General features: G+C 44.8%; 1 protein-coding gene across 3 annotated transcripts in view; it reads left to right on the forward strand.

Moving 5' to 3' along the window:
* The window catches only part of LOC145354026 (dysbindin), a 40,723-nt gene extending 23,629 nt beyond the window's left edge, over nt 1-17,094 (forward strand). For 2 of the 3 annotated variants that reach the window (XM_080205118.1, XM_080205117.1), the window contains exons 2-4: nt 11,467-11,616; nt 14,568-14,699; nt 16,184-17,094. In XM_080205118.1, coding sequence (XP_080061244.1) covers nt 11,517-11,616; nt 14,568-14,699; nt 16,184-16,416 — 465 coding nt within the window. In that variant the 5' untranslated portion in view covers nt 11,467-11,516 and the 3' untranslated portion in view covers nt 16,417-17,094. Of the gene's footprint in view, nt 1-8,706; nt 8,981-11,466; nt 11,617-14,567; nt 14,700-16,183 lie in introns of those variants that run through there. The other variant, XM_080205116.1, reaches the window with a different exon arrangement.
* Nucleotides 17,095-17,394: the final 300 nt, after the last annotated feature.

The raw sequence follows: 17,394 nt of genomic DNA on the forward strand, positions 1-17,394 counted from the left end.
GCCAGCAGAGAAGACTGGGCCCAGTGTATATCGAGCCAGCAGAGAAGACTGGGCCCAGTATATATTGAGCCAGCGGGGAAGACTGGGCCCAGTATATATCGAGCCAGCGGGGAAGACTGGGCCCAGTGTATATCGAGCCAGCAGAGAAGACTGGGCCCAGTATATATTGAGCCAGCGGGGAAGACTGGGCCCAGTGTACCGAGCCAGCGGGGAAGACTGGGCCCAGTGTATATCGAGCCAGCGGGGAAGACTGGGTCTAGTGTACTGAGCCCATGTACTACCTCTTCTATTCCAAAAATTATTGGGGATGAAAAATAAAAAGTGATATTGTTGACAGCATGAGAGAATTTCAGCGTGATAAAAAATTCTGACCTATCCAAATGCCTCTGACTCCAAAACTTTTACTGAGCTAGTAGATCTAATGAAAAACCAGTATGATCCAAAGTCCCCCCTCATCCTCCAGAGATATCACTTCAACATGGCTGGGCCCTGGGGAACCTGTCAGAGTTCTTGGTTAGGTTGCAGAAATGGGTCAAATATTGCGAATTTAGACGGCTTCTTAGTGAACCGTTGTGAGACAGATTGGTATGGGGCATCATTGACCTATTCACCCAAAAGAAACTACTGGCAAAACGCAGTTTGGATTTTAACAAAGGCATTGAAATAGTCTTATCACTTGAGTGCAGACAAAGAGGCTCAGGAACTACAGACAGCATCAGGAAGGAATGTCTTCTAACTTGGGGAAGGGACCCCATGTAATCAGTCTTCAGTAAAGAGTGCTAGTATAAACCAGGGTCCCTTTCAATAGAGGAACTCTAAAGTCACCACCAGTCAGTCAAGGGAAGGTGTGATGGCCTTGAGTATTGGAGAACAAACTCCAGAGGGTGCAAGTACCAGATGATGGATTATTGCAAACACTCAAAGACACACCCAAAGTGAAGTTTCAGGAACAGGCAAAACACATGCTGTCTAGTAAAAAAAAGCCGACGTCTGGACCATGCAGGTATCCGCTCCTACTGAGACAGGGACACGACAACTGAATCTGTCATCAAAACAAAAGTTGCCCCAATAATGGTGGATGTACTAATGAATGACTTTCCTTTGAAGATGGAGGTGGACATGGGAGCTGCAGTCTCCATTATCAAAAAACAAACATATAAGCATCTCCAATCTGGCATCCAACGCCTGAGGTTAGAAAATATAAAGGCCAGACTGGACACCTACATGGGCAAATTAAAAGCACCACACCAACCCCTGTAACTTATGGGCAGCAATCAGCTCGGCTCCCACTCATTGCTGCACAGGGCCCCAGACAAGCCTTATGGGGAGAGATTGGCTCCAGCAGATCTAATTGAACTGGTTAGAGATGTTCAGATGAGACATGGGTGAGCTGTATGAAGTTATCAGGAGATCATAGAATCCCTACAGTGCAGAAGGATGCCATTGGGCCCATCAAGTCTGCACTGACCACAATACCACCCAGGCCCTATCCCTATCACCTCACTTATTAGGTTGATTGGCCTGCTAATCCCTAGAGACACTAGGCTCAATTTAGCATGGCCAATCAACCTAACCTACACATCTTTGGACTGTGGGAAGAAACTGGAGCACCTGGAGGAAACCCACGCAGGCACGAGGAGAATGTGCAAACTCTACAGAGACAAAGACCGCGTCCAGAATTGGACTGGGTTCCTGGTGTTGTTCGGCAGCACTGCTAACCACTATGCCCCTGTGCCACCCCTATTCTAGAGTTTTCCCAAGAAGGCCTGGGAAAAATAAAAGCAGCCAAGGCCAAGATCAAAGTTAACCCCAGCACTATACTTAGGTATTTCAGAGCAAGACCAGTTCCCTAATCCATATGAGAAAAGGTGGGACCTGAACTAGGATGTCATGAAAGTTTGATATATTAAGAGCTGTGCAATTTGCAGAATGGACTGCACCTGTAGTCCCTGTTCTTAAGCCCGACAAATCAGTTTGTCTCTGTGGGGACTGTAAACTATCAATCGGGTCTCCAAACTTGATAAGTACCCCATGCCCCAAATCAAAGATTGATACACAGACGACAAGATGTTTTCCAAGTTGGACATGAGCCATGCCTAACTTCAGTTTGCATTGCAAGAGTCCTCCCAGAAATGTGACAATCAACACACACAAGGAACTTTGAGTATACTCGTTTGCCCTTTGGAGTCTCTTCAGCATGTGCCATTTTCCAACGAGTTATGGAGAACATCCTTCAAGAACTACTCAAGGTAGCAGTATACTTAGATGACATCCTGGTTAGGGGGGCTTCAGAACGGGAACACCTGGCCAACTTCAAAGAAGTCTTGCAGAGATTTTCCAGAATAAGAGTTTGTTTGAAGAGGGAGCAATGTGTTTTCCAAGATTGAGAAAGAAGGATTGGCAGTCATATTTGGTGTGAAAGTGTTCCATCAGAACGTCTATGTTAGGTGTATTTTTATGGTTACTGACCATAAAATCTTATTGGGGCTTTTCAAAGAGGACAAGGCAAACCCCCATATTGCCCGCACTCCAATGCTGGGCTTGGTTACTGTAGCCTTAGAATATCTTCTAGAACACCTGGAACCTGAATAGCTAATGCAGATGCGCTGATTACTTCCAAGCCTGGTGCCTTTATCAGCTTTAGTAGAAATTGTGATTACCCTGAGTTGTTTGGAGACTTTGCTAGAGTCAGATTAAAGCCTGGACCCAAAAAAGATACCAACCCTATCTAAAATAAAGCACATGGTCTTACATGAGAGATTCCAAGGACCACCCTCCAAAGAAATGAAGCCTTACCTTGCTAAGAAAGATGAACTTAACGTTGACGATTGGATCATTCTTTTGGAGTCTTGGGTAGCTGTTCCACCTCCAAGATGACATCCAATATTAATGGAACTACATAATGGCCATGAAGTATCAGAAATGAAAATGCTGGTCAGGAGTTACATCTGGTGGCCCGGCCTTGATCCTGACATTATGGTTTTGGTGAAGTGATGTAACTTGTGCCAAAAGAATCAAAAGCTCCCTTCCTCAGCCTCGCTACATTCATGGGAATGGTCTGGCAGGCCACTGGTGTGTGTACACCTGGACTTTGCTGGGCCCTTTATGGATTCGATGTTTTTAATCATGGTGGATGCACACTCCAAGTAGTTAGAGCGGTGCACCACCGGGTCACATGACCCTCACACTACGCTCGAGAAATTGAGAGTTTCTGCACATGTGGAATTCCAGAAGTCCTGTTTCGACAATGGCACAGCCTTTATTAGCAATGATTTCCAGAACTTCATGCTCTCTAATGGTATCCAACACATCCTAAAGGCAATTTATCATCTGTTATCAAATGGACTGGTGGAACGGGCGGTGCAAACTTTCAAAAACATCATGAAGAAACAACTGGTTGTATCCACAGAGACCAAATTGGCGCGATTTCTGTTTAACTATGGGATCATGCTTCACATAACACAGGAACTGCCCCAGCGGAACTGTTAATGGGACATTGGCTTCATACAAGACTGGGCCTCTTGTTCCCAAACCTGGTGGGGAGGATGGAGTCCCAACAATAAAACTAGAAAAGAAAATTACAATTCTGCAAGGGCAGAAAGAACACTTGAAACATGTGATCAGCTTTCACATATCGAACTTAGAATCATAGAAAAACTACAGCACAAACAGGCCCTTCGGCCTACAAATTGCGCCGATCATATCTCCACCTACTCGGCTTACCTATAACCCTCAATCCTATTAAGTCCCATGTACTCATCCAGAAGACTCTTAAAAGACCCAATTCAAATTTGCCTCCACCACCACCAACAGCAGCCGACTCCACTCACCCACCACCCTCTGAATGAAAAACTTACCCCTGACATCTCCTCTGGATCTACTCCCCAGCACCCTAAACCTGTGTCCTCTTGTGGCAGCCATTTCAGCCCTGGGAAAAAGCCTCTGAGAATCCACTCGATCAATACTTCTCAACATCTTATACACCTCTATCAGGTCCCCTCTCATCCTTTGTCTTTCCAAGGAGAAAAGACCGAGCTCTCTCAACCTATCCTCATAAGGCATGCCACCCAATCCAGGCAACAGCCTTGTAAATCTTCCTTGCACCCTTTCAATAGCTTCCACATCCTGTAATGAGACGACCAGAACTGAGCACAGTACTGCAAGTGGGGTCTGACCAGGGTCTTATACAGCTGAGCATTATCTCCCGATTCCTAAACTCAATTCCTCGATTGATGAAGGCCAGTACACCATACACCTTCTTAACCACATCCTCTACCTGTGAAACTGATTTGAGAGTCCTGTGAACCCGGACCCCAAGATCCTTCTGATCTTCCACACTGCTAAGAGTCTTACCCTTAAATATTATATTCCTTCATCCCATTGGGGCCTGCCAAAATGTACCACTACACATTTATCCGGGTTGAAGTCCATCTGCCACTTCTCTGCGCAGTCTTGCATCCTATCTATGTCACGCTGCAACTTCCGACATCCCTCCAAACTACCCACAACACCTCCGACCTTCATGTCATTGGCAAACTTACCAACCCATCCCTCTACTTCCTCATCCAGGTCATTTATAAAAATCACAAACAGCAAGGGTGCCAGAACAGATCCCTGGAAGACTCCACTGGTGACCGACCTCCATGAAGAAAAAGACCCATCTACAACCACTCTCTGCCTTCTGTGGGCAAGCCAGTTCTGGATTCACAAAGCAACGTCCCCTTGGATCCCACGCCCCCTCACTTTCTCAATAAGACTTGCATGGGGGACCTTATCGAATGCCTTGCTGAAGTCCATATAAACCACATCCACCGCTCGTCCTTCATCAATGTGTTTAGTCACATTTTCAAAAAACCCAACCAGGCTCGTAAGGCACGATCTGCCTTTAACAAAGCTGTGCTGACTACTTTTGATACTGTACTTCTCTAAATGTTCATAAATCCTGTCTCTCAGGATCTTTTCCATTAACTTCCCAACCACTGAGGTTAGATTCACCAGTCAATAATTTCCTGGGCTATCTCTATTCCCTTTCTTGAATATAGGAACCACATCTGCAATCCTCCAATCCTCTGGAACCTCTCCCGTCTCCATCGATGATGCACAGATCATCGCTAGAGGCTCTGCAATCTCTTCCCTCACCTCCCACAGTAACCTGGGGTACATCCCATCCTGTCCCGGTGACTTATCTATCTTGATGCTATTCAAAAGCTTCAACGCATCCTCCTTCTTAATGCCCACACACAAGCTTTTCAGTCCGCCGCAAGCCTGCACTACAACCACCAAGATGTTTTTCTAACGTGAATACCAAAGTAAAGTATTCACTGAGCACCTCTGCTATTTCTATCAGTTCTATACAACCTTTCCCACTGTCACATTTTATCGGTTCTATTCCTTCACATCTCATTCTTTTACTCTTCACATATTTGTAGACCACCTTAGGGTTTTCCTTAATCTTACCTGCCAAGGCCTCTTCATGACCCCATGTTGGGTGTTGGGTCCCCATGATCATTTTGGGGGAAATGGATCTGCTATCTTACATCAAAGACCAGGATAAAATCTGAAAGAAGCACTTAGACCATCTCAGAGCTAGGGAGTTCATGCCTGAGGAGGTCTTACTACCAGCATTGAAATAGGCTGTGCAGACCTCAACTCAAAGCTGATTTTGTTAGCCTCTCCAGATAGTGAAGGTATGGGCTCAGAGATGGAGGCCGAAGAAGCAAGCCTCTGGGCTGAAGCAGAACTTGAGGGGGACCCACATCGACACCCCGTTTGATACTCTTTCCAGAAACAAAGATTTCCTTTTCGGTTATGCTGCCTGACCCAGGACTGCCTTCAGACTTCCGACTAACCACTAAGCAGCGGAAAAGACCTTCTTGCGGTGGGAGTGCTGGGAGACACATGGATGTAAGGAGGGGGGATGTTAAAATGGCCAAGAATCATCAATAGATCTGTGTGTGGGCTTCATGGAGTATGAACTTCCTTATTGAGTGAGTGTAGACTCACCCAATGGGAAGTGTGCAATGGATGCTTAAAAGTTGTTGCTTTAACCCAAATGGTTGTTGTGAGTCTTGGGGTACAGACTCACTCGTTGTAAGCCAGGGGTGCGCCTCTTCCTTTTGGTAAATAATAACAGGAAACAGGCTTTGGCTGAATTACTACAGACATCTGCCTCCGGCAGGATCACTCTGAGAATGAGAAGCTAACAATCCCGAGACAAACCCATGATATTTTTATTTTTATTTTTGGCATGACCTAATTATTTAAGTGCGCAAGATCTCAATGTTTTGAATAATAATTTTTAAAAGTCGACCTGTGTTAGACCTGTGGCGTGGGGCGGTTGCTGTGAGTTTTTGCATTGGTGGTCAGTACAAACAGAATTCCAAAACACTGATATAACTGAAAGCCCAGCATGTGCTAGATGGTGAATGTCCTGCGTCTGTGCTGGACATAATGTGTAATATAAAAGGGAGACACGTGCCTATTTTGCTGCAAAATCCTGTTTAGACAATATCTGGAAGACAGCTTATCATTTTGGACACTGCATCTTGGAATGAATTCTAATATAGTTTCCCCAGAATGTTCCAAAGGCTTACACTGGAGGGCAGATGATAAAAACCAGGCTTGTAAACCCTGGGATAGTAGGAGGAGGGGGATCTGATTGAAGTTTTATGAACATTTTGAAAGGGGCACCCACCCACCCAACCTCTTTGCAACTTCACAGTGGAACAGGCGAAAACCAGGTCTGCCCAATGCCACCCCCCACCCCCCCACTTCCAACCCCCCATCTTGCTCCAGTTGAGAACAATCAAGGGACATTTTTCACCAGGTCTTAATTTTTCGGCTGACAGGAGAGTTCGGGGCAGTGGCTGAAGGGGGTTGGGTGGGGGTTGGGAGAGGGGGGAGTGGGGGAAGGGGGAGATGCTGGGTGTGAGCCAGAAAGCCTGCTCAGGTCTTAGACAGGAAGAAGGCGTACACCTCCATCAACTGCCTCTCTTCAACTTTAGGCACCAACCCCCTCCTCCCCCCCACCAATGTCTGGCCATGGCAGATGCTTCCTCAAAACCCTGCCTCCACCAGCCTATCCACCTACACCCCCTACCCCATTTAGCCCACTCCCTGGGCCTCATTTTCCCTCCCGGATTTACACATTCCTGGACTCTCAGACTCGGACTGGAATGTTACCACTGTTCACAGCAGCAGGATTTTCCCAGCTTGCTCCAATGAATGGAGATTTGGTTGGGCGCCAAATTGTCTGACCTCACTTCAGTGAGAGTGTGGTGTGGACGGCCGGTAAGATCACGCCCACTGTCTCTGGGCACTGCTGTAGTCCCAGTCCTGTCCACTGCAGCTTCTGGAACTGCTGAGGGCTAGAGAGCTGCTGGAGAATCTGATTGGCTGGCAGCTCTCAAAGGCTTGATGTCCCTCTGAATGAGAGGTGGAGTTCCAGCTTGCAGCTCATTGGATTGGCTGCCCATTCCTATGGTGATGTATTCAGCACCCACTCTTCAGGTGGGAAATCCTAAATTCCTGCTCTTAATGTCCATCATTGCAACGTCCTGGTATCTCAACTGGGTACAATGACACAGCCAATCATTGCCTGAGAAGGATGATGGGCTCCGATAATGCAACTGGTTTGTAGGAGGACCGGTACATGAGGAAAGGGGACATGAGTGAGGCAGCATTTACAACAACAAGTTGAACTTATATAGTGTCTTCAATGTAGTAAAGTGACCCAAACTGTTTCTCAGATGTGTCATCAAAGCAAATTTGACATCAAGTCACACTTGGGCCGGAATTTTACCATTCCGCCCACCATGGGAATCAATGTGTGCGAGGGGTGGGCCATGGAAAGGTCCGGTAACCTCGGGTGGGATTTTACAGTTTTGGGATGAGCGAGGCAGTAAAATCCTGGCCAAGGTGATATTGTGATATGGCCAAAAGATTAGACAAACAGATAAGTTTTAAGAATGATAAAAACAGCAGAGATTTCCAGAGCTTGGGCCTAAGGCAGCTGTCAGCAGGAACACTAATGGAGGGGTGAAACCAAAAGAGAAAATGCTGGAAAATCTCAGCAGATCTGGCAGCATCTGTAAGGAGAGAAAAGAGCTGACTTTTCGAGTCCAGATTTGACAAAGAGTCACCTCAGCAGGTCTGGCAGCATCTGTATGGAGAGAAAAGAGCTGACATTTCAAGTCCACGTGACCCTTTGTCAAATCTGGACTCGAAAAGTCAGCTCTTTTCTCTCCTTACAGATGCTGCCAGATCTGCTGAGATTTTCCAGCATTTTCTCTTTTGGTTTCAGATTCCAATATCTGCAGTAATTTGCTTTCAACCAGTAGATGAGTGATTAAAATCAGGGATGCAGAATTAGAAGACTGTATATCTCTTGAATCGTTGGCAGGTGGTGATTACAAAGATGGTGAGGGGCAAGACTGCAGAGGGATTTGTAAACAATGAGAAGTTTAAAATCTGTGCTGAAATTTGGACTCTGATATAAAACAGCTTTATAATCTGGTGAAGTTTATGGAGAGGAATTCTAAAACTGTCTCAAATGTGATCTTTCACTATGAAAAGTTCAATATCAACAAGAGTTAAAAATTAGAAAACTAAGAGTGAGAAGTATATTTAGGGATGTTAAAGTGTCATCAAGTTATGAAATGAGTTACCAGAGAACATCGACAACAGGTCAAAGATAGGAAGGTTTTTCACATTCCTGTATTGCCAAATTCCCAGTCAGCAGTAACACCAACATCGACTTGTTAAAGCATTGCAGTCCCCAGCTAAGTCAGGCCTCTGACTACTCATTGTGTAGGACTGGAAGCTCGAACGACACATAATCTTATATAAAAAGAACTATCACCGTCTCTCTGGAGACAGAAACTGAGTAGCTGGTGAAAAGGTGCCGATGACTTCAGATGAAGGGTAATGTCTTCTCCCCAAAAGGCAAGGACACCACCCACTGAGCCACAAGACCTTCCAGGTAGGTTGTGTAAGTGGACAACAATCTGGCAGATGGGATGTAAAGAGGGAAAATGTGAAGTTGTTCACTTTGATAGGAAGAATAAATAGAGTTACTTAAACAGAGAATGACCGCAAAGATATAGAGGGATCTGGGTGTTGTTGTGCATAAGTCACAAGAAGTTAGTATACAGGTACAGCTCATGTTCAAGAAGCCTAATAGAATCTGTTATTACAAAAGGATTCAACATAAAAGTAAAGGAGATATGCTTCAGTTATACAGAGCATTGGTGAGATCACATCTTAAATACTGTATACACGTTTAGATCTCTTTATGTAAGAACACTTGTAAATGCATTGGAGGCGGGTCAGAGGTTTCCTGCATTGATAGCTGGAACTTGTGGGTCATCTTATGAGGAAGTGTTAGAGAAGCTGAGCATGTTTCCACTGGAATTAGTAGAGTAAGGAGTGAATTGACTGAATGGTCTTGAAGGTGGAGATAAAAAGGATGTTTCCTCTTGTCCAGAAGCAATATACACACAGTGCTGGCATATGTTGTGCGCACAGTGCACATTAGACACACAGTGCTAGTGTATGTCGTGTGTGCAGTACTGGCGTATGTTGTGTGCTCAGTGCTGGTGTATCATAGAATCACAGAGTGCAGAAGAGGCCCTTCGCCCATTAGAAACATCTGAACTCCCACTTAATCCCATTTACCAGCACTTGGCCCATAGCCCTGAATGTTATGATGTGCCAAGTGCTCATCCACGTACTTTGTAAAGGATGTGAGGCAACTCGTCTCTACTACCCTCCCAGGCAGCATATTCCAGACCATCACCATCCTCTGGGTGAGAAAGTTTACCTTCAAATTCCCCCCTAAACCTCCTGTCCCTCACTTTAACATATGTCCCCTTGTGAATGACCCTTCAACTAAGGGGAACAGCTGCTGTTTATCCATTCTGTCCATGTCTCTCATAATCTTGTATATCTCATTCAGGTCACCCTCAGCTTTCTCTGCTCCAACATAAACAACCCAAGCCTACCCAATTTCTCTTCATAACCTAAATGCTCCAATCCAGACAGTGTCCTGGTGAACCTTCTCTGCATCCCTTCCAGTGCAATCACAACTTTCCGATAACGTATCGACACGAACTGCTCACAGTACTTTGGGTGTGGCCTCACCAAAATTCTGTACAACAGCAACATGATTTTTCTGCTTTTGTAATCTACGCCTCAGCTGATATAGGCAAGTCTCCCATGTGCCTTTTTCACCATCCTGCTAACACTCCATTCCGCCTTCAGAGATCTATGGACAAACATGCCAAAGTCTCTCTGTTCCACAGAACTTCCTAGTATCATGCCATTCATTGAATACTTCCTTGTCAAATTACTCCTTCCAAAGTGTATCATCTTGCACTTTTCAGGGTTAAATTCCATCTGCCACCTATCTGCATATTTGACCATCCCATCTATATCTTCCTGTAGCCCAAGACATTCAACCTTACTATTAACCACCTAGATAATCTTCGTCTCATCTGCAAACTTACTAATCCTATCCACCACATAGTCATCTATGTCATTTATATAAATGACAAATAATAGGGGACCCAATAATAATCCCTGTGGTATGCCACTGGACACCAGTGAAGGAGGCCATTTAGCCATTGAGTCTGCACTGATCATGATCCCACCCAGACTATTTTCCCATAACCTCACATCCAATCCCCTGATACGAGGGTCAATTTAACATGGCCAATGAATCCAACCCATTCTTTGGGCTGTCACTGTCTTCCAGTCACTAAAGCAGCGTTCTGTCATCATCACCCTCTGTCTCCTACAATTGAGTCAATTTTTAATCCACTTTGTCAAATTATCCTAATTCTCATGTGCGTTTAACTTCTGTACAAGTCTCCCTTGTGGGACCTTGGGCTTTGCTGGTAAATGTTGTGTACACAGTACTGGTGTGTTTTCATAGAATCCCTACAGTGCAGAAGAAGGCCTTCATTTACAAACTTGCTAATCCTACCCACCACATAGTCATCTATGTCACTTATATAAATGACAAATAATAGGGGACCCAATACCGAGCCGTGTGGTATGCCACTGGACACTGGCTTCCACAGAATCATGGAATCTCTACAGTGCAGAAGGAGGCCATTTAGCCCATTGAATTTGCAACGACCACAATCCCACACAGGCCCTATCCCTAACCTCACGTATTTACCCTTGCTAATCCCCGACACTAAGGGACAATTGAGCATGGCTAATCCACCTAACCTGCACTAGACTGTGGGAGGAAATTAGAGCACCCGGAGGAAACCTACGCAGACATGGGGAGAACTTGCAAACTCCACATAGACAGTCACCCGAAACGGGAATTGAACCTGGGGCTCTGGTGCTGTGAGGCAGCAGTGCTAACCAATGTGCCGCCTACTGTATGTAGTGCTGGTATGTGTTGTATGCACAGTGATAATATATGTTGTGTGACTGATCCCCTTGTGTTTCCAGCTGAGACAGATCACACACCAAGGTTGCTGGATACTGATCACACGTCACAGATGAAATTCCGAGACAGGCAGCGATTTTTTGAAGATGTGTTCCAGCCTGATGCAGATTTCTATCTCACTGCATCCCATCTACAAATTGAGCATCAGAGACGTATGTAAAATTCAGTCCCTGAATTATTGGAGCTGCTATTAGAGAGTTAGCAGTGGGTGAAGGATGATAAAAGTTCAATTTCATAATCCTCTATTTGCAACTGCAGGTTAAGGTAAACCTATATTACGACAGTACCATTCATGGCACTGACATGTCCTTAAAACCTTACATTTCAAATGTATTTCACTGGTTGTAATGGAGGGTGCAGCAGCCCATTTGTGCACAACAAGCTCCCATAAGCAGTAAGGAGATGATGAGAAGATAATGATTTTGATGACATTGGGTAAGGGATAAATAGTGCTCAAAATGTCAGGGAGCGCAATGCTGATCTTCATGGAATCTTTAACATGCTCCGGAGAGAGTAGGTACAGTCTCGGTATAATAGCTTTTCCCAAAAACGGCATCTCTGACACTGCAGCACTCCCTCAGTATTGCAGTACTGCTGGAACTCTGAGCTTACCTATTCCCTACTGACATGCTGAATTAGTCCCAATGCATTAGGTTATCAGCCAAATAATCTTTGCCAAAAAAAATGAGGGACTGTTTTAGTGTCAGGCTGACTCCCTCTTGGGTTTTTGGTGGGAAGAACAATAAAGCAAAGGGCACAATTGTAGAGGGGTTGCAGAAGCAGGGAGATCTGGAGGTCTGCGTCCACAGAGGCAACAGGGCCCAAGCCCCAAAAACAAGGTAACATGTGCCAACTTCAGCTTTGAAATGCTTTGGTGTGACAGAATCAAACTGCACAAATGAGAAGATTATCCAGCAAGGAAGAAGTTGGGGGTGGGGGAGGACATTGCCATAAATGTCCTCAAAAACACTGCCAGCCAGGAATAAGGGAGAAGAATTTAAAACAGAATCACATTCATTAACTGGAAGAACCACAAGCAAAGGAACCTCCTTGGAAGAGGTACATTATACTGAAAACAGTGATGGGGGTGTTAAACTCAAAGTGATGGACACACCACAGAGCTCAAAAACTAACACAGCAGCAAGAGTTTCTGTTTTACCAGGTGAAGTCAAATGGGTCAAACAGGTTACACTGCAACTATTGCAACCCTCATCTATCAAATTACAGGGTCCTTGTGAGACCACTCAAGCTGAAAGAGACCAAGAAATCTTCGAGCCTCTCTCTGTCATTCAAAATCAAGAGTGCTCTTATTTAGCAGCAAAAGCTGCCTAAAACTGAAACCTAGTTTATAAAGTAGATACAGTTTCTGCTGTGAGTAACATCGGTACATTTTGAGCGGCACAGTAGTTAGCACTGCTACCTCACAGCGCCAGGGACCTGAGTTTGATTCCTGGCTTAGGTCACTGTCTGCGCAGAGTTTTCACATTCTCCCCATGTCTGTGAGGATTTCCTCTGGGTGCTCCGGTTTTCTCCCACTGTCTGAAAGACGTGCTGGTTAGGTGCACTGACCATGCTAAATTCTCCCTCAGTGTACCCGAACAGATGCCAGAGTGTGGTAACTAGGGGGTTTTCACATTGCCTTAATTGCAGTGCTAACGTAAGTCTACTTGTGACTAATAAGTAAGCTTAAACTTTAAACAAAAATTTCTAAAGTTGTTTATCAGCCTAGGGAAGTTAAAGACTGGGTACCATGTTACCCAAAGAGCTCATGCTAAATCGATTTGTCTCTTTACACCGAGGAAAGTCCCTCACCAACTCTTGGGCAGAGTCAGAGGGGAAATTGAAAAGATTCTGCAGTAGAAAACAGAAGTAATCAGAGGATGTTTCTAGGAAAGGGTAGTGATTCACAGTCTGGAATGTTCCATTTGCTTCACAGTCTGGAATGTTCCATTTGCTCTGCAGACTGGAATGTTCCATTTGCTCCCTCTCGAGACAGGGGAGTGGTTTCAATCCACAAAAGAAGTCTTTTGTGTCCGATTTAAAAAATATATTAAAAATAGTTTGTAATTCAGAATGGGACAAGCTGGACATGACAATAGGATGTCCTATGCTAACTAAAGCTGTATGAACTAAAATTCTCCTACATTCAAGTCCAAAGAGTTATACACTGACTATCTTTATCCATTAAATCATGAAAAACAGTTCATATAATCCTACAGTGCAAAAAGGGGCCCATCAAGTCTGCACCAATGACAATCCCACCCAGGCCCTATCCCCGTAATCCCATGTATTTTATCCTGCTAATTCCGCTGATACTAGGGGTCAATTTATAGGCCAATCCACCTTACATACACAAATTCGGACTGTGGGAGGAAACTGGAGCACCCAGAGGAAACTCACGCAGACATGGGGAGAACGTGGAAACTCTGCACAGACTGTAACCCAAGGTCGGTATTGAACCCGGGTTCCTGGCACTGTGAGGCAGCAGTGCTAACCACTGTGCCAGCCCTGCCAGTTAGTAGACAAAACCTTCCATTTAATGGCTGCTGAGGTTTTATCAATTTATCGTCTCTCACCTGGAATAGGGTAAGAACAATCTGATAGAGCAATGTCAGAGTTGCCTTTAAAGAAAATCCTCATAGTTCTGCCCAGTCTAAACACAGACAACACTTCAAGGTACACACAAGGTTGTCTCTCCTGTTCTGTCAGAGCTGATGGATTGACTTACATTTGTTCATTTTAAAAGGGACAGAAGCTCACTGGACACAGTGTTCTCCAACACAGCATTCTCCAATGTCAAACATTAACAACTAAATTAAAGTAAAACTCAAAATTGAGTTTACTTTTTGAACTATTCTTTGTTAAATCTGATGTTCTACTATTGAAAAGATGTTGATATTGGGAAGGAACAAGGTCAGTTTCAATTGTAAATTTTTTAGTTATTATGCAAGTCGGACAGGGGTGTTGGAGTGAGATGTCAGAGCGAATGGGGTGGGGGGGGGGCAACCAGAGTCTATTAAGAACTGTGAGAGTGTGAGAGAGAGGGACAACGTGTAAGATAGGGGGCTTGATCCATGGTTAAAGGCCTTTTTGCTTCCCACAGCACCAATTGGGAGTGTCTCCTCCATGGAAGTCAACGTGGACATGCTGGAGCAGGTGGACCTAATGGACATGTCTGACCAGGAGGCACTCGATGTGTTTCTCAACTCCAGCATGGATGGCTGTGAGGCATCAGGTAAGCAGTAAATAGGGCACAGCAACAAGGAATGCCAATCTATTACGCATGTTAAGGTGCCTTAGCTGTCACATGCTAACAATCTTGGAACATATGTTTGGCAACATGAGTTGAGCAGGAATTCCAATGTATTCAAGGCAGGCAAAGCTTTCAATATCATGTTCTGGGAAAGGTGAGAGAAGCTTCAGTTCTCCATTCTGCGTTTGATAAGGTTCACCATGGAAGGCTTCTGCAGAAAATGCAGATGTATGGGATTGGGGGTGATTTAGTTAATTGGATCGGGAATTGGCTAGCAGATAGGAGACAGAGGGTGGTGGTTGATGGAAAGTATTCATCATGGAGTTCGGTTACAAGTGGTGTGCCTCAGGGATCTGTTTTGGGGCCACTGCTGTTTGTAATTTTTATAAATGATCTGGATGAGGGTATAGTTGGGTGGATCAGTAAATTTGCTGATGACACCAAAGTCGGAGGAGTGGTAGATAGTGAAGAGGGGTGTCATAGTTTACAGAGAGACTTGGACAAGTTGCAGAGCTGGGCTGAGAGGTGGCAGATGGAGTTTAATGGGAAAAGTGTGAGGTAATTCACTTTGGCGGGAATAACAGATGTGTAGAGTATAGGGCTAACGGTAGGACTCTGTTGATGAACAGAGTGATCTAGGTGTATGTGTACATAGATCCCTGAAAGTTGGGAATCAAGTAGATAGGGTAGTTAGGAAGGCATACAGTATCTTGGCGTTTATTGGTAGGGGGATTGAATTTAGGAGCCGCAACATCATGTTGCAACTGTACAAAACTCTGGTGCGTCCGCACTTGGAGTATTGTGTGCAGTTCTGGTCCCCACATTATAGGAAGGATGTGGAGGCATTAGAGAGGGTGCAGAGGAGGTTTACCAGGATGTTGCCTGGTATGGAGGGAAGGTCCTATGAGGAGAGACTGAGGGATTTGGGGTTGTTTTCGTTAGAAAGAAGGTGGCTAAGAGGGGACCTTATTGAAACATATAAGATGATTAGAGGTTTAGATAGGGTGGACAGTGATAGCCTTTTTCCTCGGATGGAGAAAGCTAGCACAAGGGGGCATCGCTTTAAATTAAGGGGTGGTAGATATAGGACGGATGTCAGAGGTAGGTTCTTTACCCAGAGGGTGGTCAGGGATTGGAATGCCCTGCCTGCTGCAGTTGTGGATGCTCCTAGTTTGGGGGCGTTTAAGAGATCCGTGGATAGGTTTATGGATGGAAAGGGATTGGTTTAGATTGGAGGGTCACTGCTTTTTTAATTGGTCGGCGCAACATCGTGGGCCGAAGGGCCTGTTCTGCGCTGTAATATTCTATGTTCTATTACACAAGAGCATGGAGATGATGGCTCTGCCTGTCATTGGCAATATCACCCAGGATCTAACTGGTTATTATCCCAGGATGTTCAATACTGTCCATGTGTTGCCAAGTGTTTCAGAAATCCCTGTACTAACTTGTTTTGTTTCTTTACACAGATGAACAATTTTATAATAGTGGTATCACCATTAAAGTCCCAAACTCTGCAGAAATAAAATCCAGGATGTCATCCACTTCCTCCAGCTCCAGTGATCCGAACAGTCTGGAGTTAATGAACGGTGACGAGACTCCGGTTGTCCAGTCAGATGACGAGGATGTCCAAGTGGACACTACACTACTCACACCAAACAAAGATAAGGAAACGGATGCACAATCTGGAAATGAAAGCTAACACCGCGTCCACCTTCAACACCACCTTATCAACAATATGTCTTTATATCAGGGGGGTGCCGATAAAGACAGTGTGGGTAATTTCTAGCTGATTGTATCACTAGCTAATTGAAGAAACACATTCCCAGACACACACACACACACTCTCCCAAACACATAATGTGCACTCCCCAGACACACACATGCCCCCAGTCATTTTTCAAGGGCTCCTAGTTATGCATGAACCCAGTGAAACAGTTCCAACATATAATATTCTTGTAAAGATTGAAAATATGTAGACTCAGTCACACACAACATGGATGCAATATAAGCACACAGACATAATCAGCTATGGAACCTAAGGAGCCAGTTAACACTATGCCATATCACAAGGGCCAATAACCCCAGGATCAATCACATCTGGATGAATGAAACACATGCTAATAGTGACACCAAGCACTGTTAGTCAGAGACAAGCTAACCAAATCACTATAACAACAGCCCACTGAATGCATTAACACCAAGTGACATCTGAAAATATGGTCTTCAAGTGAGGAGCTGCCAGTCTGTTGGAACTCAGTGAGGTGTCGTTGAATAAAGTTGAACCCACATCCAAAAGACGACACAAGATTGTCAGAACCTGCTCTGGAGTTTTCTCTTTTTCTTAATAAACTCAATGATAGCCAATCATTTGAACACATCTGCTTTGGGTTATAATTTTATCCAATGATTTTTAAAGTTAAACATCTTTAAAAAAAAGGTAGGAAAGAAAAAACTGTTCCCATTGCTGTTGGTACAAGGTAAGGGGACCCAGATTTACAGTTTTGGACAAGATAGATGGGGATGCCAATGGGGGTGGGGACGTGAGGAAAAACATTTTTGCACAGTGAGAGGTAATGAGTTGGAACTTGCTGCCCACAGGGATTGGGGTAGGGGTGGGGGCTGGTGTTGGTGGTGGAAGTGGAGACAGTGATTTCAAGAAGCAATTGGATGGCGCTTG

Source organism: Carcharhinus amblyrhynchos, chromosome 16, assembly GCF_965287045.1.
Source record: "Carcharhinus amblyrhynchos chromosome 16, sCarAmb.v2.hapA, whole genome shotgun sequence".
In the NCBI taxonomy this organism is placed as follows: domain Eukaryota; kingdom Metazoa; phylum Chordata; class Chondrichthyes; order Carcharhiniformes; family Carcharhinidae; genus Carcharhinus; species Carcharhinus amblyrhynchos.